Source organism: Leptonychotes weddellii, chromosome 5 (assembly GCF_054177405.1).
Source record: "Leptonychotes weddellii isolate Sample4059 chromosome 5, ASM5417740v2, whole genome shotgun sequence".
In the NCBI taxonomy this organism is placed as follows: Eukaryota; Metazoa; Chordata; class Mammalia; order Carnivora; family Phocidae; genus Leptonychotes; species Leptonychotes weddellii.
The window spans coordinates 125259523-125284658 of NC_138373.1; the positions used below are offsets into that span (position 1 = coordinate 125259523).

Below are 25136 nucleotides of genomic sequence, written 5' to 3' on the forward strand. Positions count from 1 at the left end.
TGAGCATGCCCTGGTATATTTTGGACAGAGAAGTGACATGATTTGATTTATGTTTAAAAAGTTTCCTTTGACTGTTGTACTGACTGTTGGGGAGGCAAAGGACAAGGGCAGAACTGGTCAGTAATTCAGAGAAGACATGAAAGGGATTTGACTAGCTTGGTAGCCCTGAAAGTTGTGAAAAATGTGATGATTCTGAATATATTTTGAACTTAGGGCCATGGGTTATGCTGATTTAATATCAATCATGAGAGAAAAAGGAGTTTGATTCAAGGTTAGGCCTCAACAGTTTGTAGGTATGAAATTACCATTTTTGTACTAAAAGCTGCTCAAATATTAGCAAATTCAAATGATTCCACTTAATGGGGTGACTTAGTTGCCGTTTTTTTAGGTAGGGAGGATGGTAGGAGGAGCAATCTGCAGGAAAAGTCAGGAATTTAGTTTTGAGGATTTTAAATTTGAGACTGAAAATTGTTCATTAGATTTGGCAAAACAGAGAATAGGAAGAGGCAAAATGGAGACAGTATAAACAGCTTTTTTTTTTTTTTATTAAGGAGTTTTGCTGTAAAGGAGAACAAGGAAATGGAACAATAATAAGAGGGAATATTTTTTTAAAGGATCATTTTACATGAGGTATCTACGAGCTTCATTTCTGTGACAGACACTGGGACTACAAAAGGTCCTGGGCGTGTGAATGAATGAGACACAGCACCTCTTTCTAGGAGCTCCCAGTCTTTAGGAAGAAGACAGACACAAAAGCCGATAATGATAATAGAGTGGAAAGAGGGCTAAAGCAATAACAACAACAACTAGCACACTGTAGTCTTTGTAGTGTGACTCACTCGGCGCCAAGTGCTGTGAATTGGGTCATCTCCTTACCCCCATTGTCAGGGGAGGAAACCTTTACAAAGGCACAGAGAGGGGACACAGTTTGTAGGCAGTCGTGGGGCCAGGAATGGAACCTCTATGAGGTATGAAGTGCAATGGGAGCAGAGAGAAGGAAGTAGTTCTATTTCTTTTCTTTTCTTTTTTTCTTAAAGATTTTATTTATTCATTTGAGAGAAAGAGCACGCACGAGTTGGGGAGCAGCAGAGGGAGAGGGACACGCAGACTCTGAGCCCGATGCGGGGCTCGATCCCAGGATCCTGGGATCATGACCCAAGCTGAAGGCAGATGCTTAACCATATGAGCCACCTAGGCGCCCCTCTTTATTTTCTTAAAAATAAGAACAGCCAATTCTTTATGAAACGGAGACATCTTCAGCATTCACTTGGACCTCTCATGTTCACACACCTGTTTCCTGTCTCTTCTGGTAGGAAACACAATGGAGGCCCCATAGTGAGGAGGGCACCCGGGCAAGGAAGGAAGGAAGATGGAGGGCAGAGATCATGGCCAGCCCAGCACAGGGGAGGAAATGGGCTGTTTGAAGTGGCATTTAGCTATTTTATTATTTCTTATGCTCTAATCAGTCTCCTAGGCAGCTGAACCCAGATCCTCAATGCTGCCGTAGTTTGGTCAGTAGCTATTCTAAAGCTTCTCTTTTGGTTGGGATACAGAGAAGAGATTCAGGATGAAACTTTGCCTCTGCCAAGCTATTTCTCATCTCTTTCTTCTTTCAACTTCTCCCCCTACCCTGCATCAAGGTGCCTAATTATTGCTCATTTTTGTATTTACAGCCCTGAGGGGAGACTCAAGTACGGAGCTGGGGCTTTAATACACCTCTGTACTCCTCCTCCAAGTCCCCAGTAGAACCACCATCCTCGTTCTAGATGATTGAAGTTTCTGGCACATAGCAAGTGTTAAAAACAAAAATATCTAATGGAAATGAGAACTTCTATGAGAAAAGATGCCAGCTAGCACACCATAGAGCCCATATGTAAATAGTTATTCCTGTTATGTATTATACCTATTATAAGAAATGGTCTACATCTGAGGCATTTATTTATCAGTCAGAAGTTGAATAGATTATCAGTTGTATGATAAAATAAAGAAGAATCTGCTATGTGCAACCATGAAGGCATTCTAAAGGAATAAGTTACAGATTTCTGCAAAATATTTTAAGAAAGTGGCTGTGGTTTTGACTTGCATAAACAATTACAAAGTAGTTGAGTTGCACAAAAAATTGATGTTTATTTAATTTAATGATAACTGACTGGCCCTAGTCTCTTCATCCATAGTGTAGCTTTAATTTTTTTTGTTTGTTTGTTTCACAAAGTTTAGAGTAGAATAGGAATATCATACACCAATTAAAGTTTTATTATTCAAGTTCATTTTATATAATAAACAATTAGTCACATAAACTAAGCTATTTATGTAAAAAAAATCATCTGTGAGGGAGGTATCCAAGAGATGGCTAAATGTGTCTCATGTTAAAAGAGAAATTAGCTTTTCTTGTTTTTTAAAAACTGTTGCCTGGATTTCCCTCCATGAACTAGTGCCCTCTGGTGGCAATACTTACTCCTAATGTCAAGTTCATTTTCATCTTGAGTTGGAAAAAGGCCTTGAGTATTTTTTTTTAATTTTTTTAAAAGATTTATTTATTTATTTGAAAGAGAGAGAATGAGAGAGAGCACATGAGAGGGGGGAGGGTCAGAGGGAGAAGCAGACTCCCTGCCGAGCAGAGAGCCCGATGCGGGACTCGATCCCGGGACTCCAGGATCATGACCTGAGCCGAAGGCAGTCGCTTAACCAACTGAGCCACCCAGGCGCCCAGGCCTTGAGTATTTTTAATTAAAATTCTTTACTTCACAGATGTGGCAATTGGAAATGTCTAAAAATATTAAAAATACTATTACTAACTTCTAGTGTATTTGAAAGGCAGATAGGCAAGGCTTTTTATAAAAATATTTGCATTAATTGTCTCTGGCATGTATGAATCTAATAATTGGTTCTACACAAAAGATTGCATTTATTTCCTTTGAATCAGAATAAATTGGACTCTGGGCGCCTGGGTGGCTCAGTTGGTTGGGCGACTGCCTTCGGCTCAGGTCATGATCCTGGAGTCCCGGGATGGTGTCCCGCATCGGGCTCCCTGCTCTGCGGGGAGTCTGCTACTCCCTCTCCCGCTCCTCCCTCTTGTGCTCTCTCTCTCTCTCACTCTCTCTTTCAAATAAATAAATAAAATCTTTAAAAAAAAAAAAAGAATAAATTGGACTCTGAGCCTCAATTGGACAAGAAAGAAAATGTAACCTCCCTTCTTATATTGGCTTCATTCCCTTAGATAAAAGCATTTCAGATGGTCCCTCTTGTCTTTGGCCCATGAGGCCCAAACCATAGCTCCTTTAAATTTGGGACCCTCGCTTTGCTTCTGTGCCATGCACAAGAAGTGGAGATCCTTAAGAAAACCAAACATCCTGGAACTCGAAATCCAATCTCCATAGGCTTATATACAACCATATCCTCGCAGGGCACTGCCAAACATTTGGGCTCTTGAGATCTGCAGCTTCTCCTCCTCCTCTCCTTGTCCTCAAAGAGCAGCAGCCATGTTCTACCTCCATTCCTTCTACCCAGAGGTTCCTAGTATCTTCTCAAGGACTTCAGGGCTTAATAGTACTCAGGGAGAGCCACTGAGTGTCTCTTTTGTTCTGCTAGTGTCCTTAAGGCAAGGATATTTAAAAAGCACCTCTATCTACTGAGATTTGGGGGAGTATAGGAGTGGAAAGTAAAGAATTTTTGATTAAAATCACAATAAATGATTCTTCTGCATTTCCAGTGATTTATAGAGCGTGGCTTTAGTGTGTTACAAGCATAAGTGGGTGCTTTGAAAAGTCTGTGTTCAAATTCTTCATTAATCATGAACGATATCTATTTATCATCCCCTAGGGGTTGGGATTTCATAAAATGAAGTATGATGGAATGGCAGCAAATGGAGCACTCCTTACTGCTTGACAAACAGAATAGAAGACTTTCAGGAAGAATATGTCTTAGTTGCATATATTAACCTCAGTATTTTTTTATATTTTAAACTTTTTTCACTTTTTTTTTTCATGTAAAGTGTTGAAGGATGCTTGCCCTACTGCCCTAAAAATATGATCCTTGATGAGATCACCCTCAAATGTGTTTATCCAGGAGACTGTAAGTGAGAACCTTACCTAATTTATTCTGAAAAATGAAACACGTGAATATTTTTTCTCTACTGATAGCGGTTGTAAACAGAAGCTTTAGAGAACAGACTTCTGTAAGATGCTTCTTTAATATCCCTTCCACATTTTTTTTTTGTTTCTACTTACTTTCTAAAACATATAAATCTTCCCTCTAACATTCCTCCTGTGTTCTCTCTCCCAAAACATTTTTCTTGAAGCTAAAGATCCCTATAGGAAATATACAAGGGCCTCGTTTTAAGCACAACAGATTAAGGAAGTGTATCTTTGTGTTTTTTTGTAGGCATACCTCTGATTCCCACAGAACCAGCATTAATTCCACCAGGTAAACCATTTCTACCCATGTTTACAGCTATCGTTACCATTTGAGACCCTGAAATTAGCATTATGTAATTTAAGTCTTGGCACACTTATAACAGCTACTGACCTCAGTACTACCCTGTTGACTAGAAAACCCAGCAGTCACTTCATTTCATTCTGTAGCTGTTCCCCGGATCAGCATGCTAGGTTTTCTGAATGCCTTCTTCATTTTGTGCACTTCTCCCTCTATTTTGGTAGTATACATAACAAGGACTTCCCTCACATTTTAAACCTAGAATTTGGGTGTCACTAAATTGTGCTTAAATTTTCACAGTGCTTAAGTTGACTCTAAAGAGATGTTAATGCAAATGAAGTCATCCTTTGGCACTTCCATTCTTATTCCTGTGTTCTGTCCCAGCCTCTGGAGTAGATATTCTGGCTCATACCTCACTTCTCTCCCTCTCTAGGAAACGTGGCTTAGGAAAGGGCTTGATAAATCTATTTACAGTAAGGCTTGACAGATGTAATGTATTATTTTTCCTGAGACTATACTTTAGAAAAGTTCAGATACTTATTCTTTCTTTTTTTTTGTTATATTATCATAGTTTAATTGTATTTCTAATTAAATTATCTGCTAAGAAAGGCAAGTAGGTGTTGTGACCTTATGTAGGAGTTTCAGATTTCATAGTCCATGCTAGGAGATTTTTTAAATAAAAATGTTCTGAACCAACTATCTAAATAAACAAAATTTAAAAATTGAAGTATAGTTGACATACATAAACTTCCCTATAACTATCACTATTACCACTATTCTTACTGGCTCCCATTTATCAAGTACTTAGTACCTGCCAGGCATTGGACTAATCACTTGGCATACATTTAATCCTTGTAAGTCATTAGAATTTTCCATGACTCTGTGCTAGTTTTGGACTAGAACTTTGTTTCCTCTTCTATGGCTTAAGTGTTTATGGTGACAAGAATAAAAATATTTAAGTCTGTATTGTTTCATATTTTCTAGAAGATGCAATCTTCTAGAACACGAACTCTGCTCCTAGGACCAAGGAAAGGGAATTTTGTTCTTCTTTATTCTGTAAATTAGGAACCATAAAATAAGAAAAAAATTGAGGTCACTTAGAGAATTTATTTCACTGAAAAAGTAAGTTTTCTCTTACATCATTGTGATAGACTGAATAATGGCCCTCTAAAAATGTCCACCTCTTAATCCCAAGAATTTGTGAATATGACCTTACATACAAAGGGACTTTGCAAATGTGAGTAAGTTAAGGATCTTGAGATGGGAAATTATCCTGTGTTATCCATACGTACCCAATATTGTAACAAGGGACCTGATAAGAGAGTGGCAGGAGGGTCGGAGTCAGAGAAGGTGACATGATGACAGAATCAGAGAAGCAGGGGAAGGGAGAGAAATTTGAAGATATTATGCTATGACTTTGAAGGTGGAGAAAGGGACCAGAAGCCAAAATATTCAGGCAATTCCAAGAATTGGAAAAGGGAAGGAAACAGATTCTTCCTTAGAGCCTCTAGAAGGAATGCAGCTCCGCTGATACCTTGATTTTTAGGACTTTGACTTCCAGAGCTACAAGATAATAAATTGGTGATGTTTTAAGCCACTAAACTTGTAATGATTTGTTACAGCAGCAACAAGAAAAGAATACAGTCATTTTTAGGCATTATTAACAATGGATACCAATTACAGCTAGACAAAATTTTAACCATTCATTCTGGCTGTTCTGTGGTCATTCAGACTTTAACTATTTTAGAGATAACTTTAGCCCTAACAAAAAGCTTTTGAAGATGCCTTACAAATGTGTTTACCAATCACATCTTCCCTTTCCATGGATCACTCCTTCAAGGCATCCACCAACTGGTGGTCCACAAGGGGCTCACCGCACTGTCCATTCTTCCTGCAAGGAACACACTCTAGAAATTCACCAAGGGAAATGAATCAGCTTCGCTACTTATTTTTAAAAGGCAACAAAATTTGTAACTCCTGAGCACTCTTTAGTGATACTGATCTTTTTACCTGTTGAAACAGTGGTGTTGACACTATCAAGACAGTGAAGATGTTTATAGAATGGTGGTTAAAAATCCGAGCTCTGGAGTAAGAATTCCCAAGTTTGAATTCTGGCCCTGACACTTCCTACCTTGCCTGTCTATACCTTTGTTTCCTTATCTGTAAAATGATAAGGGTATTGTTACCTTTACAGAGTTCTTGGGAGGAATAAATGAAATGATCTGTATAAAATTCCTTAGCACAGTTTCTACTGCATGGAAATTCCATACAGGATGGATACCATTCCACTAATGGAAAGGATATCTTCATTTCTAACAGGCCCAGAAATGATTACTCCGTCAGACTTCACTGTATTGGAAATGCTAACGCCAACAAGGACAGGTTTGGAATGCGAGGTATGGCTGGGTAATCTATTCCTACTTGCATTTCCTTAGAGCATCTGTTCAAGTTTCTGTATCACTATCCAAATGCTATTAAACTTCTTTTTCTATGCTCTCTGATCTATCTTTGCCAAAAGATAATAAGAAATATGCATTAAATTTAGCAATTTTTTGTGCCCTCTCAGAGGCATAAATACAATTGTATTTTCTTACCTGGTTTAGATATGTCCTACTAATTAGATTCTGGTATTACACTAAGAAAAACAAAATTCAAATGAAGTCTTTTTTTTCCCTTGAGATTTTATTTATTTATTTATTTATTTATTTATTTATTTATTTATGTATGTATGTATGTATTTATTTGCGGGTGGGGGAGAGAGCACACAAGCAGAGGTGAGGAGCAGAGGGAGAGGGAGAGAGGGAAAGGGAGAGAGGGAGAAGCAGATTCCCCGCTGAGCAGGGAACCCGATGCGGGGCTCAATCCCAGGACCCTGGGGTCATGACCTGAGCCAAAGGCAGAAGCTTAACTGACTGAACCACCCAGCCACCCCTCAAATGAGGTCTTAAGTGTGATTCTTCAATAAAAATTTAACTGATGTGGGCTTCTCTGTAAGGCAGGCATTCAAAAATATTTATTAAGTAGCTATTATATGCCAGGCACTATGCCAGATAACAAAGATACATTGGCAAGCAAAAAAAGGTAAGCTCATTGGACCCCAGACCTTGTAATTGTCTTAGCTGAGACTTGAACTTAGTTATCTTCTTCAAATGTGCCACTTGTTTGATAAGCCAACTGTTCGTTCCACCAATATTTATTTAACACCATTTTTGGCCCGGCACTATCCAAGTACTATAGATAAAGCAATATAAAAGCAAGCAAAAATTCATGCCTTTATGGAGTTTATATTCTATTGGAGGCTCTAAGATAGCCAGTAAGCAAAATAAGTTACTAGGTTATATAAAATGTTAGAAGGTGCTGCTCAGGAAAAAAAATAAGTCTATTTTCAATGACATGCTCAGAAAAGCCTCACGGATAAAGTTACTTTAGAGTAAAAGATCTGAAGAAGTTCAGAAATGGAGCCATGCAGAGAACCAGGGTAGTGGGAATAGCTCTGGGAACCAGGAACCAGGGTTGCAGGCAGAAGGACCAGCAAGTGCAAAGGCCCAGAGGTAAAAATGTACCTGACATTTTAAAAGAATAATAAGGAGGCCATTAAATAAGTAATCAATAAGATAAGAAATAAATGAGATTATTTAAAGCCTTGTAGATGATTATAAAGACTGTGGCTTTTATTTTTAAAAGACATAGGAAGACATTGGATATTTTTGAGCAGAGAAATTATATGATCTGATTTGTTTTAGGATCATTTTAGCTGCTGTGTTGACAGTAGGGTGTAAAGAGACAACAGAACCAGTTAGGAGGCTATTGTGGGAATTTAGGCAGAGATGATGGTGGCACGGACCAGGGGATAGCAGTGAGAATGGTGAGAAATGCCTGGTTTCAGGGTGTATTTTGAATATAGAGGGCCCAGAATTTGCTGAAAGATTAGATGTGAGGTGTGAGTGAAACAGGCATCAAAGATTCTAAGATCTTTGCCTTGAGCAATTAAAGGATAAAGTTGGCATTAATCAGGATTGGGAAATTGTGGGAAGTGAAGGTCAGGGGTGGGTGTCATCAAGGGTTCTGGTTTGTCATGTAAAGACTGAGATTGCTCTTAGACATCAAAAAGCTGCAGATGTACAGATCTGGTAGACATAAAGAGAGCTTGGAGCAGAGGTCAAGGTGAATTAAATTTTGGGAATTCTCAGTGATGGGATGAAATCACAAAGGGAGTGAGAACAGATGGAGAAGAGAGGAAGGAGGAAGACATGAAGGCAAACAAGCAAAGGATAGTGAAATAGGAGAAAATGGAAGAGATTGTGGGTGGTCTAGAAGCCAGGGAAAGAAAACATTAAGGAAGTTGGAGTACTATGCTATCCTAAATATGTTAGTAAGTCAATAAGATGAGGTATGAAAACTCATTGTTGGATTTGGCAATGTAGAGTTCATTGGTGACCTTGTTGAAACAGTTTCAGTAGAGGGGCACCCTCAGAGGGCTGTTGTTGTGGGAGTGAAATGTGTTAATTAGAATAATATCTTGAACATAATATGTGACATAAATGTTTGATCATGGTTATGCTTAGTACCATAATTTAAATACAATAACATTTATAAATTTTGAAAAATCTACCACTGATTTTTATTTGTTTATCTAGAAGTTAGTGAGCTATATATAAAAATTAATTTATAATGATTTTATCCAGGTGCTGTTAAGCTGATCTCACATATGAATGTTTAATGAAATATTTATAGTATTAAGTAGCAGTTTTTTTAAGCTGACATTAACAGAAGTTATAATGATATACTAGCTTTACAGGACATACGAAAGCTTGACCTGTACTCTATAGGTCTGTTTGCAAATAGTAATGAACACAATTTAGAACAAGATTTCAATTTGCTCAGATGTCTGAGTCTATGGACAATTCTGATTTCTTTTTTTTTTTTTTAAAGATTTTATTTATTTATTCATGAGAGACAGAGAGAGAGAGAGAGAGGCAGAGGGAGAAGCAGGCTCCCAAGGAGCAGGGAGCCCGATGCAGGACTCGATCCCAGGACCCTGAGATCATGACCTGAGCCGAAGGCAGACGCTTAACCGTCTGAGCCACCCAGGCGCCCGACAATTCTGATTTCAAATCAGTATTAAGATAAAGCTTAACTTAAGTTCAAACTGAGTATTTTAGAGAGAATACATCAACAAAAATTGTAGTGAAATTTAAATTATCTTTCAAAAGCTTTCGTATTTAGGAAATGTATACTATGGGCAATGTAAATGGGGAATTAAAAAATTAATTGAAAACATTTGTTGAAAATGGAAAAAAGAAAACGAATTTTCTTTTTTATTAACAGCCTCAACAATTTGATCCTGTTTATAATTGTAGCCAATATATATGCCTTAATATGGAGTGGCAGTTTTACAACTGGTCTCTTAATTGCCCAAAGGCCTTGGAAATGCCTGACTGTGGTTTCCGGGGAAGGCCCATGCAAGTGAACAGCGATATCTGCTGCCCTGAGTGGGAATGTCCTTGTAAGTTTGCACTTCTTACATGGCAGGCAGTTTTCCAATTGGGTAGAGACTGTTATTTTTTTTTTTTTTTAAGCTGATCACCTCACTCATCACACCAAAGTTATTGCTGAACTTTCTTCATTTAATTTATGATTTTATTTCCCAATATATAACTTTTAGAGTTGCTGCTTGTCAAATATAATAACACTAATTTGAAAGTTTGGTTTTTTTTAAGAAGCCATCATTACTACAAATACAAATAGTTAATAGACCAAATCCACTCTCTACCATTTTTTTAGGTCGGTGTTCCATGTTGTCAGAACTGAGCATTATTACGTTTGATGGAAACAATGCAGCTTTGTATAGTATGGCTTCTTATATCTTAGTAAGAATTCCTGGGGAAATTATAGTTGCTCACATTGAAAAATGTTCCATGAATCAGGTAGGTCATAATCCATTCTCGTGTCATTTCTTCATAAATCTATAGCTGAAGTACATTGCGACATTAGATATTCTCAGAGCAAGAAAGGGCTCACGAACTCACTGAGATTTATCTTCTAGTACTTAAAAAATGTTTCATGTGAACATATTTAGAGGCATGTAATATTAATTTGAATAATGTTTTTTAAGAAGTCAAGTAATATATTTTTTAAAGTGTTCTTTATACATTTTTTTTTTCAGAACGGAAATACACTTAAAAAGCTAGTGAGTATTTGCAAAGTGTTTCATAAATTCCTTCTCTTCATTGCTAAAGTTTTGTTTAACTCCATAAAGTTTTAATGTTTTTTCAAATTCAGGCATCCTCTGGAAGAATGCATGGACTTTGTTTTAAGAAGTTAAACTTGACAACACCTATACATAAAATACTTGTTAATCGGGCAGCAAGAAAGGTAAGAGCACAAAGTTAAAAGTTACCCTCACGTTAGAGAAAATTAAGAAACTATATTAAACACAATTATTTCCAAAAACAGGGAAAATTAAACATATCCATGGAGTTTCATTGTTACTGTGTTTAATCATTCTTTTCATGGACAGTAAAAAATTGTTTCTTAATACTATATTTCTCCTTCCACAATGTACCAAGTGTTGCAAATATTTCTCCCCTTGTGAGGTTAACTATAACAGCCATGTCAAAGACATGAAATCCCTCTTGGGTAATGTGAGTGCCCAAGTTCCAAGGTTAACATTAGTGTTTTAAATTAGACAAAGTAGAAATGATGTATAAAAAGAGGGATCACAAGGTTGAAAAATGTAGGAGTTAAGAATACCAGAATGCAGACCACCGAGAGAAAAATAGTTTTGAAGTGCTGATGATGTTAAATTTTCAGTGAATATGTGATAGTGAAAATAAGAAAAAATGACGAAATATTAACGATTGAAATAAACTGAAGAAGGGGGATGTTTTATAAAAAGATTGAAAAAAGCCATTTGGTTTTATAGGAAAAAACCTTTATCCCAAGGAATATGTATTTACTGGAGAAGGGTGAGTTATAAGCTGGGTATTTCACTTATATGGCTCTCTCAAAAATGTAAGAAAATAATGTGTAAAGATTTTGCTAAAATGACTGAGATGTTACATGTTTTCTAGAAATAATTCTATCTTTTTTTAGCACAGGCCAAACATTCTAGACTGGAAACAATATTAAAATGAGCCTAAAAAAATAGTAAGGTGTTAGAAAGCTTAATTTTAAGTAAAGCAAAATATATGAATGGGAAAATTATTTGGATGATAGCACTTGTGTATACCTTTGATTTGATCAGGTTGATACATTAACAGAAAGTGGGTGGGAAATAAATTTAAACTCACATCTGGTCAGTGCTATTAGTGAGCATTTGAGCCAAAGGGCTTAGTTTTGGCTTCAACTGAATTCATCTCTGGTCATGTATTCAGTTAAAAACTAATTGTTTAAGAATCATTTATTGAGAGTTCACATGATAAAACAACAAGGTCCTGGTCTCAAGTCACTTGTAGCTGTATGTGAGGTGCTTAAATGCAATTGTCTGCCAATTAGAAAGCAATAGGAGGTATAGTGATAGAGTTTGACTAATATATCACGGAAACAGGTCACTTAATGAATTTTATAGGAAGGTCAAATAGGTATTTTTGGAGGAGGTGACACCTAAGAGAAATGTTAAAGAAAGCGGAAATTAACCAGGCAGGAGTAAGGCTATTTTAGCCTACAGATGGCAATATGAGGAAGATATAAAGATGAGAAACTGGATGGTTGGTGAGACATGACCGACAAAGTTACTGCTGGTTCCATGTCTTTGTCATTATTTAAAACAGTGTTTTTCTAAATATAATCCTCGGATTGCCTATATTTGTATTACCAAGAGTACGTGCTAAAAATACAGAGTCTAGAATCCCTTCCAAACCTAGGAAATAGAATTGCTGGGAAACTTAGTCTTTACCAAGCTTGACAGATGATTGTGAGGAACATTATAGTTGAACACTGATTTAGAAGATCAAAGAAAGGAACCAGTTAAGGAAAATATCCTGAAAATAACTTTATTATCTTAAGTTTGTATTAGTAGATAATGGTGTAATCAACATGTATTGCAGGAAACAGAAAAGCATACGTAACACAGAAGAAAGTTAAGTTTTGAAGAAAATAAGGGGCAACAAGTTGGACAGCAAATACTGAATATAGCAAGATACAATAAAGGAATAATAAAGGAACTAGAAGTTGTGAGAAGCTGTGGCAGCAGCAGAGAAATAAATTTTTATATTCAACAAGAAGATATGGAATCATCTGAATTCTACTTTTAGTGAGTGTATATTGAGACATATTTTTCTAACAGTTGTAAATTCACTGTGTTATTTTAGGTAGAAGTGGATTCTGTCGTTGTGCCTCTGCCATTTTCAAGTCAAGAACTGTCCATAGAAGATTCTGGTTCCATGTATATGATTACGACTCCAGCTGGACTAGTCATAAAGTGGGCTCACCTTACAGGGATCATAGACATTCATTTTGGCTTTCGATTTAACTTGTCATCTGACACAGAAGGACTCTGCGGTGAGCATTGCTCTTCAAATCTTAATTTCTTCTAATTTTTTTTTCTCACATTACACTGTTTTGGCCCTGATGCCCCACTTTCCATATTTGAGGTGTGATGTTAACTTTTAGTTCCCCATGTGAATACTATTTCATCTTAATACATGGGCTAAGAAGAAAGAAATAACAGTTCAATTTGCATATCTTATGGAAATATAATGTTTACTACTACTATTGCGATACTGTTTATATTACTGCTATATATCCTACTATATTCATCTTTATTAATCATTAATGAAGTGCCATTATTTTATATACTTGAACTTATTCAATTCTAACAATAACCCTCATAAGTTGGTATTAATTTATAAGTGAGAAATATGAGTTACAGAAAGATTAAAGGCTTAAATAAGTTTGTTTCTTCCTTACAACGTTAAAATTTGGAATAGGGGAAAATTTAGTTGCTTAAGCCACCTTGAAAGTTACATACAGGGAATACAATGTTCTCAATATTTGTCCTGGTTTTGTTATAAAATGTAATGCCTAGGTGTATCTTTACACCTAGGTTAATATTACACCATGTTACATAGACACATAAAGAGTTATAAGCCAAAGGAAACAAATCAGAAATACCTCTAGGTACACAACAAAATAAAAAATTATAATACTGGCTTTGATGTCTGATGGAGACTGTTCTTTTTGTAGCTCTGTACTCTGAAGTGAACATCAGTTTCCTCATCTTTAAAATGGGAATAGCAACATTCTCCCTTCAAGATTGTTGTTAGGGTTGAATGTGAAAGTTAATGTCAAACACTTAACACATTGCTTAATACACATGATCAGTAAATGTTAGCTTAGTGAAATATATCTACTTTAATCTCACCAAACATTAATTGAGTAAACACTTCTGAGTGTTTAGACTCGGTGCTTGATGCTGGCAACGCAAAAACAAATAAGACTAAGTCCTTTCCCTCAACAAATTACAAAAAACACCCAGATTTCTTCCTTAAAGCATTTAGTGCAAAGTTTGGCTAAAAAGGTTTAGGTATTTCCTTGCCTATTTATAGTACGCTAAACATAGCACAAAGTTCTATGGGGACTGAAGGTTATCACTGTGGAAAAAGTTATTTTTGAGTCTGTGTAGTATTGATTATATATAATAAATCAATAGTTATTATTGAGTAATACTCAAGAGACTTTAGGAATGCATATTTTCTCTGATGATTTATCATTTCTGCATGCTATGATTTCTGTTTGATCTTGTGAATTTTTTTCCTTCACTTACTGTCAGCTCATGCTTTTACAGACACACTCTGCTAACTGGACTCTTAAGTAATCACTGTAGAGAAGGGGGTAGGATCACCTTTTTGCTAACTGAGGGTCACCCCCTAAAGTTCATGACCTCCATAGTGGGTGAAGAATGGTTTTGGTTTAAGAGAAATCTAGGTACTGTCAAGTCTGAAAAAGTTGCAGTGAGCAAGAGTATGACCTAAATTGAGCATGGACACCAGAATGGGAGGTCTGTATGAATACCTTGTTCTCTACAGCACTGTGAAGTTTACAGGGCTGGTGGCTGGAGTTGCAATAAAACCAATTTTCTATTAGCAATTACCTTTTTCCAGGGAAGTTTAGACTTAGAAAATAGTAGCTGCTTGACAGTATAGTTCACTTCACTAGAGTTTTGTTTTTTATTTATTTTTGCATTGCCTTCAGTCCTTTGTATATTTACAAAGACAAAGCAATGATGGTAGAAGCAACCTTTATGATCTTAATATGCCTACTTGAGGATTAAGATTTAATACTTGAAAAAAATGTTCAAATTATATCTTTTATAGCTGGAGCCTTGGGTATTAAGAAAAAATATGTCTTAAGGTAGGGTAGGATTCAGATCAAGTATGTTCTTGGTTCTGGGCTATTTCTCTGCAGTTCCCTTGGCTCTGCACTCCACTGCATGAAGAGTAATAAGATCTGTCCCCAGTCTGGCCTTCCTCAGGAAGCTGGAGGCTTTAGCAGGTCAAAGCATGATAACCATCAATAGGCCACGTCATCCTAAGGAAGGAAGATTGTCTATGTCTTAGAATTCCCAGATCAAATCCTGTTTGGTTGTGGTTGTCCAAATGTTGAATGTACCCATGTATCTAGGTGACTGTCTGACCTGACTGCTTTATTACCTGTAACAGTTGTTAATGCACGGGAGTAAGGACTACCTTTATGCCGATCATGGCCTTCTCCTATAGTGGTGATGGGGCAGGGATACTTCCTGAAGGCAGAACTTAATGTTTTCAGGCAGGGTTTTCCTGTGTGAATGGATGACTGGGAGGCAATTACCAAATGCCCACTACTCTAAGGAATATCTTGGAAAGCTTAAGAACTACTTCTGCAATTAGTTAGATAGTGGTAATAGTGAAGGAGTGTGGGAGCAGAGTCAATCTCCTCTTTCTTCATTTTCTACCATCTTTTCACATTTCTTGACTTCTAGGATTGTGGTCTCTTTCTTATCTGGTTAAGACAACTCTGTACTATTTTATCAAAGAATCAGATACATAATTAAAAAATCCATCAACATTAAAGTGAAAGGATATACATTTGGCACCTTGTTCAGTAAATGATTTATTCATTTACAATCAATTATTAAGATGATTTATTTCTGCTGCCTACATTTGGTTTAAGTGAAAAAATTTTTCCTTCTAAATGTCACATGTCTTTCTAGGAATTTGCAATGAAGATCCAGATGATGATCTAAGGATGCAAAATGGCACAATTATTACAAATATGGAAGACATAGAATTATTTATCGAGAGCTGGGAAATTGAGAAATCATTTGAAGTCACAACGAGAAGACCTGTTAGGAACTGTACTGAGCATGATTGCAGTCACTGCATTGAGTTATTAAATAGAAGAGTTTTCATTCCATGCCATAATAAAGTAAGTTAAGGGCAACCATAAATAAGAACTGTCATGTTGGACATGTTGAGAGTAAAGCCAATAAATTCTTGTTCTTGCCCGGATGTTCTCCTACTGAGAATAGTTTAGCCCCAAACCTTCTGTCAGTGTGCTTTGGAATTCAGAATCATTTACTTTTATAGACTTAAAGAGATAAGAAGGATAATTATCTTTTTTTCTCGTATGTTTTTTCAGAAGTATATCTACAGCTTTCAAGAAAAATGAAATTCTGTCCTATGAATAAATGTCTCTAAGAGAAATTAATCAATATCACTTGATAACCCAGTAGAGAAACCAAGACAGTGAGGATATTATCAATTCTCTATGATCCTGGCATCTTAGGTCTCTACTTGTAATAGAGCCTGTCATATATTCAATTTAAACATTCTTTATTTGTCTCTAACTTTCTGACTTTATGTGACTAGTAGATATTTTAAGTAATCTCTATCATTAAAAAAAAGATGCATTGTTAGGGACACAGGACAGACAAATATAGCATTTCATGACTCATTTAATGAAAAGTCTGTGAGCATGCAGCACTTACAAGGCATCGTGTTAAACTCCTGTGACCCAAAGATGAATAAGACTCTCCCTTATTCTCCAGAGGTCTGGTGGGAAAGCAAGCTTGTGGACAGGTACATGACAATGTGCAGTCTGGAGGTATATGGGAGCCCAGGTTTTCAGGAGACTTCTCATAGCTTTAGATATTTGATTCACTTAGAAGGATGAATATGCCAGGAGAGACAAGGGAGGAAGGGACACCTAGGCAGATACAACAATATGTGTAAGAACAAGTTTTGTGTAAAAGGCCATGTTAGGAAGATGTTGAAATGGTTGAGTGTAATGCATATGGAGGGGAAGAGCCTGGGAAAGAAGGTAAGGGAATTGTCAAAGCAGGAAGGAGCTCACTGCGCAGCACCTCCATGCTCAACTGTGGCGTGTAGACTCCGTTAATTCTCAGCCTGCCCCATGTGTTCCCTCATGGAAAGGTGAAGGATGGCGGGTCATGGGATAAAAATGGCATATCTTTTGGGAGCTTAGTTTTACTTGGAGATTTGGATGCAGATGGGTTTTAAATGTTTACATTTTTTTAAAAAGCAGGCCTATAAAAATGAAAAAAATAATAAATACTTCAAAACTCAGTTTAGTGTCATTTTAATGTCTTTTAAAGCATAATGATTTTTGGGATGCCTGGGTGGATCAGTCCGTTAAGGGTCTGCCTTCGGCTGAAGTCATGATCCCAGGGTCCTGGGATCCAGTCCCACATTAGGCTCCTTGCTCAGTGGGGAGCCTGCTTCTCCTTCTGCCTGCCACTTCCCCTGCTTGTGCTCGCTCTCTCTCTCTGACAAATAAATAAAAACAAATCTTAAAAAAAAGCATAATGATTTTCTTTTTTTTTAACAATGATTTTTTTTTTTTAAGATTTTATTTATTCATTTGACACAGAGAGAGAGAGCACAAGCAGGGGCAGAGGGAGAGGGAGAAGCAGACTCCCCGCTGAGCAAGGAGGCCAGTGCGGGACTGGATCCCAGGACCCTGGGATCATGACCTGAGCTGAAGGCAGACGCTTAACCAACTGAACCACCCAGGCACCCCAAGCGTAATGATTTTCAAAAAATCGCATTTTTAACTGGGAACTTAGTAGGGTAATTAAATCAGAAAACTTCTCAAGTTATCTATTGAAGGCTTGGGGAGGCAATGCAGAGTGCCATTTAGTCTGTCATAGCCCAATCACACAGACAAACCCCTTCCCAGTGAATTGGATGGCAAAAGAGAGAAAAGCAGGTAATTTGGTTTCCCACTTGTAAGCTTCACCTTCATTTGACAATCTCCATAGCAGGCAGGTGATCTGTCTGGATTCTATCATTTTTCTACCTAAAACCCTTCAGTGTCTTCCACTTCCATTTAAAGTCTTATGAGGTCCTCTACACTCTGGCCCACCCACTTCTCTAGCTTCCTTTCTGCTACACTCTTCTTGCTTACTGAGAGCCAGTCTCCTTTCAATTCTTTGAATATTACAAGGTTTTTCCTGCCAGTGGGCTTTTAAGCTTCTAGTTTTTCCAGCCGGAATACTTCCCTCCTCTGATTCATTTTAGTGGGGTGACTCCTCTGGATTCTATTCAAAGACCTTTTTTAGCTATGAGGTCCACAGGCAGAGAATAGGTCTGTGTTATTGACCTTTATGCTCCTCATGCATAGCACGGTGCTTGATAGGTGGTTAGGTGTTCAATAAATTATGAAAGCCTGCATAAGTGAATATATGAATGGGGGATACAGGAGAGTCAACTTTTGTGGGTTAAGTGGAAAGGTATGTAATTTTTTACTTTGGATAAATTATGTCATATGGGATTTCAAGCAAAAATACCCAGAAAAAGCTTAGAAACATAATTCTGGAGCTCAGAGGAGGTAACTTGAGGCCAGGATCAGGTTTGGGGAGTTCTTTGTGTATGGATTTTTAAAAACAACAATGAGTAATGTGCAGTGTTCCAGAGTCTGCTCTGTACATTTACCATATATTAGCTCACAGCTATCTTAAGTAGTAGTAAGTTTATGTTTAACTCTTTAACTTATGAAGAAACCAAGGAAAAGATTTACATGCCCAAGATGGTGGTATGAGTCCGGGAAGAACATCTGTAACTAGTAGACGTGACCATTGAGGATGAGGTCTAGAGAAACACTCAGAATAAGAGGTAGCAGAGGGGCTGACACTGGACAGGTGAACAGGCAATAGAATGAAGTACACTAGGGGCGCCTGGGTGGCTCAGTCGTTAAGCGTCTGCCTTCGGCTCAGGTCATGATCCCAGGGTCCTGGGATCGAGTCCCGCATCGGGCTCTCTGCTCTGCGGGAAGCCTGCTTCTCCCTCTCCCACTCCCCTTGCTTGTGTTCCTGCCCTCGCTATCTCTCTCTCTCTGTCAAATAAATAAATAAAATCTTTAAAAAAAAAAAAAAAAAGAATGAAGTACACTAAAAGTCCAGGGAGAGGGTTTTAAGAAGGAAACTCTCAGTGTTCCCTGGATTCCACAATGAGCGTGCTCTTGACCACAGCAAGTATTCCATGTAAAGTGAAGAATTGGAAACCAAGGGAATGCTATAAAGAAGACTAAAAGAATGTAGAATCTTGGTCTTTATAGACATGGACCTTGAAGAAGAAAGGATGGGATATGAAAAATACAAAGTATTTTTATCTGGCCCTTTGAACTTTGTCAGAATTTGGCATCTGCATGGAGATGTTTAGTACATTTGCTGAATGAACGAGTGGAGAGAAAAATTGGAATAGATGTTGCTACAAGTTAAATTATTTAGATTTCAGGCAATTCTAAATCAAAATGAAACAATCTGTAGGAAGAAATCTCTTTAAATTGAGGCATGTCAAATTACATAAATTGTTCAATGTTCAATATTAATACATAGTTTTTGAGAAGCATTTATAACCTCATTTAATAACTAATGCCATGTATCATTATGGAATGCTTTAGAAACTTCCGGTTTTATCCATCGTAGATTAAAGTCCCATTCAGTGTATGGAAAAGACGATTGTGACCCGAGGTATAATATCAGAAATAGATTTTGCTAGGTCCACATACTTTGTTTCTTTTTCACCTTTATAAGATATACTTATGTAGATTAGTGCAGACAATATTAACCTTATCTAAAATATGTCTAAAAATATTTTCACATCAGAAGTGACATCTAGGATTATGAAGTTTGGAATCTAAGGTCAAGAAAGATCCGTAATAAGTCTTAACTTGCTACCCTTTGATTCTCTGAATAGTTTTCGACTAACTTAGGGCCTTTAGAGAAATAAAACAACATAACTTATCCCAAGGCAAACTGTGTCTCTAGGTTTCACCGCAGAACTTTTGTGAAAAGATGTGGATCAATTATACCTATTTTTGGAACTATGAATGTGATGCACTTTCTGCCTATGTGGCTCTGTGCAACAGGTTTGACATCTGTCTTCAGTGGAGAACACCTGATTACTGCTGTAAGTAGTACATTTTCAGTAATATTTTCTAACAATCCTATAGCATTCCATGTTTTGCATTCACTTCTTCTTCTTTTCATTTTTCATCACAAAATAATTTTGTAAGAATAAAACGCGGATAAATGTAATGTAGAAGTTAGAGGCCAGCTCACCCACATAGGCAACTTCTAGTTTCATCCTGATCTAAATCTAAGGTTGGCCTCAACCCTCCCAAAAGAAAACCTAGTCCACAAAATATGAGTCAGCAAAATCAATGGAAATATTGAAGAAATCACAGGGGGATTGAACGGGGATTTTAATTCTGTATCCCAGAGCACATTTTGTTGGTTTCAATTCAACCCGCCTCATTTGACCCCCGGCTTGTCCCCTAGCTTGTGAAGAAGATACAAATTTTTCTGTTCCCTTTTCCTCCTTTCCTGACATAGTATCCACATCCTGGAAGCTAATCTTTCTTTGATGGGTATCTAGGTTCAGTCTTTTTCCAAATACATGTTTGTGGATCCTTTTTCTTTCGTATGTATACTTTGCCAATTTTTATCTATGGGGCTCAGGCTTTCTCATCAAGTTGTAATGCTTTTCATAAAAATTTTATTAAACCTATATCCAGTCCTGGGTATATTTCACAGAAAATACTGTTAATTTAATTTAAGAAATAGCAATTAAATGGAGTAAGTGGTAAAAGATGGTCAAAATGAATATTAATGAAATGCTCCAAAATAAAATAAAATTTTTCATTTTCCCTAGGAGAAAAAGTAAAATACATATAGAAAGGATAAGATATCACAAACACCAGTTACATGACTTCATTTCAGACATAAAGCAGCTCCTGGTGTGCTTTACTATCCCTTACCTCTCTTTGTTCCCAGAGATAATCACTATTCAAGAGCGGGGTTGCTTGATTCATAGGAAATGTATGACATCTCTAATTTTAATAGATACCATCAAATTGTTCCCCGCTGAGATTTTACCAATTTATACCCCTACCAGCTGTGTGTTCATTTTTTAACAGTATGATTTTTTAAGATCACTGAAAATCAAAAGAATTGTCTAAAACATCATTTAGAAACTGTTCAGCAATTGTAGTTTCTTTTGACAGTGAAGGATTAAACCTAAACACACAGCATTTTTCTTTTTTATGGCTTGTTTGAGTTACATATTTAAAGCATATTTCTGTGCTAAGTCTGAATAGACTGTTCTATGTCCTCACTACACAGAGAAGTAACCTCATACTAGTCGATCCTGTATTTATGCCAACTAGATTTGGGCTGCCTTTTGATCACATTTACTTGCTACGAATCAGATGAGCTTTTCCTACTATAACATAACATATAATACTAGCTGGACCCCCAGAAGATACTCAAAAATGCCTATTGCTTCTTTTGTTTCTAGTTTTGGGTTACATAATAAATGAAAAATGAAATTTGAAGAGACGGAAATGGGCAAAATTCATTTTCAGAAAGAAATCCAATATTTCTTCCTTTTACTATAATCCAAAAAGGTGACTTTTCTCATTAGCAAATTCTGTCCTCTGTTATTCATAGCTCTGAGTTGCCCAGAGGGGAAGGAATATCAACCCTGTGTGAGGACTTGTGAAGCAAGAACATGCCTGAACAGGTGGTTCTATGGACATTCTTCATGTTTGAATTTAAGGGAAGATTGCGTGTGCAAAAATGGAACCATCCTTCACAGGCCAGACTCAATTCAGTGCATTCCAGAGCAAGAATGTGGTAAGCAGCAGAGTGCAAGATGACTGCTTAGGGACTTGGCAAATAAATAAAGCTTTTTTAGATCTTGGGGAGATATGCTGAGAAAGATTGATCAACAGGTCCCCTAGGTGTTGGAAAGAAAACCGGTTTGTTTGTAGTTTGATTTTAATATGTTACCCAAATTAGATGTTTTGGTGGTGATGTGGTTTTGTTGTTGTTGTTCCAAGTTTTTATTTAAATTCCAGTTAGTGAATATACAGTGTAATATAAGTTTCAGGTATAGAATTTAGTGATTCAACACTTACATACAACACCCGATGCTCATCACAACAAGCGCCCTCTTTAATGTCCATCACCCATTTAACAACCCCCCCCTACAGCGATGCAGTGATGATGTGTTTTAGTCTCTACCTATGCCTGTAATAACTAGGCAGGGGTATGATAAATTAAGAATTAAGAGCATAGGATGCGAACTGAATTGAAATTCCAATTATTTCATGTAATAGTGATTCATCTTTACCTCTTTGACCCTGGGTTAGCATCTGTAAAATGGAGAAAATAATAGCACTTATCCCATAAAGTTAGTGTGGGGATACATAAATAATACAAAGCATTTTGCAACAGTGCCTAGAGAAAAATAACCACTCAAGAAATGTCAGATAATGTTATTATCTGGGAGAAAACATTTAATTGTTCAACTTTCATTTTCAAACCATTTCATTCTGACTCATCGTCTCCATGGTGGTTGCAGATGAAAATAGTGCAAAACTGAGAAAATTGCAGTACAGAGCTTAACATTATGGTTAGAGGAAAAGAGATTAAGCTAATAATGAAAGAGAATGGGCAAGTAGAAGTGAAATGCATATATAGTTCCAGAAAGAAGTTTGTGTTTGCCATTGAGAAAAGTATTTGTAGAAGACTTTGAGAATAAACAGGCATGTTTGTTTTTTTAGGGACCTGTGAGGTTGGTTTGACAGTAAAGAGAATAATATAAAAGAAGTTTATTTGAGGCTGGGGATATGGCCATCACTATATTCATCTCTATCATTTTTAAAAGAACTACTAGTGGACCATATTTATCATTAAGTAAAACTTCAATAATAAAACTACATAATTACTAAATAATGAGTCACTAAATAATTAGCTACTTCCCACATTTAGATTTTAAAGTTGACATGTTTTGAATTTTCATTGGACAAAAATGATAAATATGTGGTAGGGACTTTTTTTCCTAATACCACTCAGTTTGAACAGTTAATATTTTAAAACTAACTTACATTTATTTTACTGAGTTTGTTCAAGCAAAATAAATCATATTAACAAGACAAAATGAATAAGAAATAATGAACAGATTATCTTATGTATAGAAGAGGACATGCAAATTTACAGATAGTTGTAGAAGGGAAAATATTTTTGTAGATTACATTACAAATTTCATGGAAGAGAAATGCAAACTACTAGCTGATAAAAAGAAGAATCTGTAAGAAAGGATAAATCTGTGACATGTTATCTGTGTCGCTGAGCCAAGTCAAGTCATGGTCTGAAATTCAAATATCATAGCCTGATTTATTTTAGTGTCCGGGTTATGAGTGATGTAACATTGTCCATCTTTTTAAGCATGCACAGATAGTGAAGACCAACCTCGTACTGCCGGGGAGGTTTGGAATGGGGGCATTGACGAATGTGCCCTCTACAAATGTTTGGAGAATGGAAGTATTATTCCTACAGAACCTGATTGTGATGAAGAGCCCTCGCCAATTTGTGAACGAGAAGCTGAAGTTGTCCTGGGCATCACTGATAAGTGGACCTGCTGTTCAAAGGAAGTTTGTGGTATGTGTGCAGGCCAAAGACTTCCCGTCTGTCAATGCCACAAAATATGTTGATATTATTTGTGAAAAAATCAGGACATGCATAATGTTTAGTAAAAAAAGTGTTGAGGTAAAAACAGAAATATGGCCATAAGTATCATTTCTATTTTCTCAAAGCAAGTTTTTCCTCATTATGGTTTTGCTGATTTTGCAAATACACATACAAAACTCTAGCTATAAGCAATTAATAGTATTCAATAATATGTGTCAAGGTTCTGGGAATCTTTGACTTAGGACAATTAAGGGTGAAAGGACCATAATAAATAAACCTTAAATCTGCTACCTTTTCACATATGACCCATTTGTCAGTTGAATGTGTTTAATTGCAGTGTAAAAACATGTATAGTAAGAATCACTTCACTGATTTGAGTTAGAAGCACAGATTTTAGTTATATTTGCTAATATTTTAGTGCTTCTGTTTCTTATTTCCAGGATGTGACATGACCTTATGTGAAACTGCTATTCCAACATGTACGAATAGTCAGAAATTGGTTGTTGGCCATAGTCCTCTTTCTTGTTGTCCACAGTATCAATGTGGTGAGTAATTAACTAGGAAAAATAAGAGTGAGGTTCATTGTTCAGAATAGTGGATTAGATTCTCATTCTTTGGGTCTATAAGAAAATGATTTGTTATAAAATACTGTGAAGTTGTCTTGCTAAAGATAGTTCTTTTTTTTAAAAGATTTTATTTATTTATTTATTTATTTATTTATGATTTTATTTATTTATTTGACACACACACAGAGGCAGGCAGAGGCAGAGGGTGAGCAGAGAGCCGGACATGGGGCTTGATCCCAGGACGCTGGGATCATGACTGGAGCCGAAGGCAGACACTTAACCAACTGAGCCACCTGGGGGGTCCCAAAATAGTCCTTTTTTAACCTGCAATTTCTTTATAAATAAATGTATATATATATGTATATTTTAAGTTTATATATTATACTAACACATGGATTTAGATTAACTCATTTTAAAGATCTTAATCTTAGCAGAAATATATAGGAAATAGCAGGTATGGTATTGTAATTTATAAGAAACTACGTACCTGGTCTTCTACCCCATTCTCAGTACAGAGCTCCTAATCCCGTTTCCTAAATGAGGAGACCTATAAAGGTGTCTTTTGTTATGTTAATGACTGCTATTGGAAAGCCTTTAGCTAATCTGAGAATGGGATCTGGTTGCCAAGGGAACCAATCCTGTGACTGGAGGGTTAGAATTTTTCAGTCCCACCCCCTGACCTCCAGGGAGGGGACAGGGGCTGGAGGTTGGATCTGATCTTAAATAGCCAATGATTTAATCAATCATGCCTATGTAATAAAGCCTCTAAAACCCAAAAAAGACTGAGGTTTAGAGAACTTCCAGGTTGGTGAACACAAGGAAATTCAGGGACTGGTGTGCTCTGAGAGGGCATAAAATCTCCCTACCCTTTCCCTATCTTTGCCCTATGCATCTCTTCCATCTGGCTATTCCTGAGTTATATTCTTTTTTTTTTTTTTTTGTAGTTTTTAATTTTATTATATTATGTTAGTCACCATACATCATTAGTTTTTGATGTAGTGATTCACGATCCATTGTTTTCATATAACACCCAATGCTCCATGCAGTACGTGCCCTCCTTAATACCCAACACCGGGATAACCAATCCCCCCTCCCCCCTCCCCTCTAGAACCCTGTTTGTTTCTCAGGTCCATAGTCTCTCATGGTTCATCTCTCCCTCCAAT

At 36.8% G+C, this 25136-nt stretch overlaps 1 protein-coding gene across 1 annotated transcript in view; it reads left to right on the top strand.

Annotated features, from left to right (window-relative positions):
- The window catches only part of OTOGL (otogelin like), a 128949-nt gene that overhangs the window by 86328 nt on the left and 17485 nt on the right, over nucleotides 1-25136 (top strand). The window contains 14 exon segments of the mRNA XM_081818977.1: nucleotides 3979-4071; nucleotides 4381-4448; nucleotides 6513-6519; nucleotides 6757-6827; nucleotides 9760-9937; nucleotides 10216-10358; nucleotides 10598-10621; nucleotides 10714-10806; nucleotides 12744-12933; nucleotides 15623-15837; nucleotides 19700-19841; nucleotides 21383-21568; nucleotides 23165-23377; nucleotides 23848-23952. Coding sequence (XP_081675103.1) covers nucleotides 3979-4071; nucleotides 4381-4448; nucleotides 6513-6519; nucleotides 6757-6827; nucleotides 9760-9937; nucleotides 10216-10358; nucleotides 10598-10621; nucleotides 10714-10806; nucleotides 12744-12933; nucleotides 15623-15837; nucleotides 19700-19841; nucleotides 21383-21568; nucleotides 23165-23377; nucleotides 23848-23952 — 1728 coding nt within the window.